Raw genomic sequence first — 3,518 nt, 5'->3', positions numbered from 1 at the left:
CTGTGGGCTGAGGGGCCGGGGCAGACGCTTGTAAAAGCCCTGCTGTGGTTTCCTGGCCCAGCCCAGCTCACAGCTGGTTCCCAGATCTCCTCCAGGTCAAGCTCCACACTTTGTTCTGCTCTTTGAACTCGCTGCCATTAAAGCAGAGGAAGGTGAAAGGCAGGGGGTGGCACGGGGGGGACCCGCTGCTCCAACACCTTCCCAGCCCCAGCTGAAAACCCCCTGCTGCCCTCCTCCTCTTCCTCCTCCTCCTCCTCTTCCTCCTCCTCCTCCTCCTCTTCCTTCTCCTCAGGGAAAACCAGGAATTTAGACCTTTATTCCCAAGAGCAGGAGAGGGATCAGCACTGGGTTGTGCCTTGTTTTGTGCCTCTGACGACCCCCTTGATGTGGTGGCCCCAATACTGCCACAATAAAATTTGTCATGGGAAATTGGGAAGGAATTCCTGGCTGTGAGGGTGGGGAGGCGCTGGAATAAATTTCCCAGAGAAGCTGTGGCTGCCCCTGGATCCCTGGAAGTGTCCAAGGCCAGGCTGGAACAACCTGGGATAGTGGGAGGTGTCCCTGCCATGGTTAAAACGGGATGATCTTTGAGGTCTCTTCCCACCCAAACCATTCCATGGTCCCCCCGGGGCCTAAACACCCCTTTTATGCCTTAAAGCAGAGTTTTCTCACAGAGGCAACTCCTGCCCCAAGGGTGTGTGGGTCAGAGGGGCACGAGGTGATGCCCAGGGTGGTCAAAGGGTCAGTGTTGGGGTGGTTTTTGTGCAAACAAGAAAACACCTCCCCAGGCCTCAGAGATATTCCCAGATAGGGCAGAGGTTGGTTTTGCCCTTCCAGCTGGAGCCCCCCAGGCTTCCTGAGCCCTGAGGGGATCCCTGGGCACTGTGTGTGTGATCCTGTCTCCATCTAGTGACCCAAAACGAGATTCCAATGGCACAGCTGCTCCTCCAGCAGCTGGAACATCAGGCTGGAGCTTCTCAGCCCAGGATGGACTTCAGAGCTCCCGCAGCCCAGGGAAGTCACCCAAGGTCAATGTTCCCGTGGCTGCATTGCAGGTCTGGGTTCAATCCCAGGGTTTGGGGCACGGCCAAGCCTGGGAATGGTGCAGATCCAAGCTGGCCAGGGAGGTGGGGAGGATGGGGATGTGCCACCAACCTGTTCTGGCCTCCAGCTCCACCCCTTGCTCTGGATGAAGGAAACTCTGCTATCCCAAAAGATCCCAGTGCCCTTACCCTGCTCAGACAGGACGTACTCCTGATCCCTGAAGATGATCCGGTCGGATTTGTAGGTGGGAGCCTTGTAGTTGTGCTGCAGGGAGAAGAGGTGGAGCAGCTGGGAAGGGCGGAGCTGGTCCCGCCACTGGTTGGGCCCGGAGCTGAAACCAAACAGGACCACGGAGTTATGGAATGGGTTGGGTTCGAAAGACCTTCAAAATCACCCAGTTCCAGGGGCAGGGGACACCTTCCACCATCCCAGGTTGCTCCAAACTGGCCTTGGACACTCCCAGGGACGGGGCATCACCAACTCCCCCCGGGCAGGCTGTGCATGGGGAGCGTCCCCAGCACGGTGGGACCGGGAGACACCGGGGGGGTGACGGGATCTCCCGGAGGATTTCCAGGTTATTTGCCTCATTTGGGGCTCCTGGAGGAGAACCAGCACTGGGGGAAGTGCAGCCCCAAGCAGGTGCCCCTGGGACCCCCCTGGTGCCCCCCCAGAGCCCCCCAGCCCCAGTACCCACACGCAGTAGGTCTGGGGCAGCCCGCAGCGCGCCCCATAGCGCGACAGGAACCGGTTCTCCAGGTCGATGACGGTTTCCCCGATCTTCTCGTCCTTGGACAGCAGGTCGTAGTCGTACAGGGCCACCCGCAGGTCCTTCTCCAGGGGCAGGGTGCAGCTCAGCTCGAACATCCTGCACGGGGTGGGAGACATGGATGGGATGGGGGAGACCCTGGGAGGGACCCACTCCCCATCCCAACACACCAGTGGGAATGGGAATGGACACACTCCTCATCCCAACACACCAGTGGGATGGACCCACTCCCCATCCCAACACCCCAGTGCCAGTTGGATGGACCCACTCCACATCCCAACACCCCAGTGGGAATGGGAATGGACACACTCCTCATCCCAACACCTCAGTGGGATGGACCCACTCCCCATCTGTAATGGTTTGAACCAAATCTCAAACCATGACACCATCCCAACACCCCAGTGGGATGGACCCACTCCCCATCCCAGCACCCCAGTGCCAGTGGGAATGGACCCACTCCCCATCCTAACCAATGGGAATGGACCCACTCCCCATCCCAACACCCCAGTGGGATGGACCCACTCCCCATCCCAACACCCAACAGTGCCAGGGCTGTGTCATGTTGGCTCAGTTTATCATGGAATCATGGAATGGGTTGGGTTGGGAGGGACCTGAAAGCTCATCCAGTTCCATGGGCAGGGACACCTTCCACTCTCCCAGGTTGCTCCAACCTGGCCTTGGACACTTCCAGGGATCCAGGGGCAGCCACAGCTTCTCTGCCCAACCTATGCCAAGGCCTCCCCACCCTTCCAGCCAGGAATTTCATCCCAATATCCCATCTAAACCCTGTCCATCCTGCTTTGTTGGGAAGGTGTCACTGGCAGCCTGAACTGGCAGGAACTGCCTCAGGAAACCATGTTTATGGATAACTCTTTTCCAAGACATCCCACTTGGAGGTGTCCTGTCCCACAGCCCCAAACAGGTCTCCAACCATCCCATTTTTCCTCCAGACATCAAACCAAATTCCCTAAACGAGGAGCAGAAGTTCCCTGGACTCCCTCTACCACTGGTGGGATGGGGATTATTCCTCCACAAGGGAATTCCAGGTCTAAACATCCCTCCTGGTGTGTCCGTTGATGACGGAGCAGACCCAGTTCCACAGCTCGGAATTCCCAGGGAGAAGATGAACAAGAGCCAAGGGAATCGTGGAATGGTTTGGATGGGAGGAACCTTAAAATCCATCCCATTCCACCCCCTCCCATGGGCAGGAACACCTTCCACTCTCCCAGGTTGCTCCAAGCCTCATCCAGCCTCGAGTGCAGGTTGGAATGGGAAGCTCTGGCTCATCCAGCACAATTCCCTCAACGTGACACAAAACAATCCCCTGGATCCCAAAGTGAATCCACACTTACTTCCCAAAGACAGGCTCCAGGGTGCAGGGCAGGTAATTTTCCTGGTCGTTGATGGATTTCTTTCCCACGGAAATCTTCACGTAGGGATCGCACTGAGGGGGGGGGACAAGAGACAGGGAATCATGGAATGGGGTGGGAAGGACCTTAAATCCCACCCAATCCCACCCTGTGCCAGGATCCTTAGACCGGGATGCTCCAAACCCTCTCACGGTTCCAACAATCTTGGAAACTCAGCATTCCTTTAAAAAGGGGTTCAATTAACTCAAGGGCAGGGAAAAAAAGTCAGGAAAACGATCCAACTGCACCTAAAAGATTCCACCCAGCTCAAGGCCAGGACCCTCCATCCCAGCCCTCAC

General features: G+C 57.3%; 1 protein-coding gene across 1 annotated transcript; it reads right to left on the bottom strand.

Moving 5' to 3' along the window:
* Nucleotides 1-1,232: 1,232 nt before the first annotated feature.
* Nucleotides 1,233-3,254, bottom strand: LOC113940572 (dysferlin-like; the record flags this gene model as incomplete). Its single annotated transcript, XM_027631727.1, has 3 exons — nucleotides 1,233-1,375; nucleotides 1,739-1,909; nucleotides 3,163-3,254. Coding segments are annotated over 3 exons (406 nt in total), but the record flags the coding sequence as incomplete, so codon positions are not given.
* Nucleotides 3,255-3,518: the final 264 nt, after the last annotated feature.

Source organism: Corapipo altera, unplaced genomic scaffold (genome assembly GCF_003945725.1).
Source record: "Corapipo altera isolate COAL_440 unplaced genomic scaffold, ASM394572v1 129622, whole genome shotgun sequence".
In the NCBI taxonomy this organism is placed as follows: Eukaryota; Metazoa; Chordata; class Aves; order Passeriformes; family Pipridae; genus Corapipo; species Corapipo altera.
This window is presented reverse-complemented; position numbering and strand designations above follow the sequence as displayed.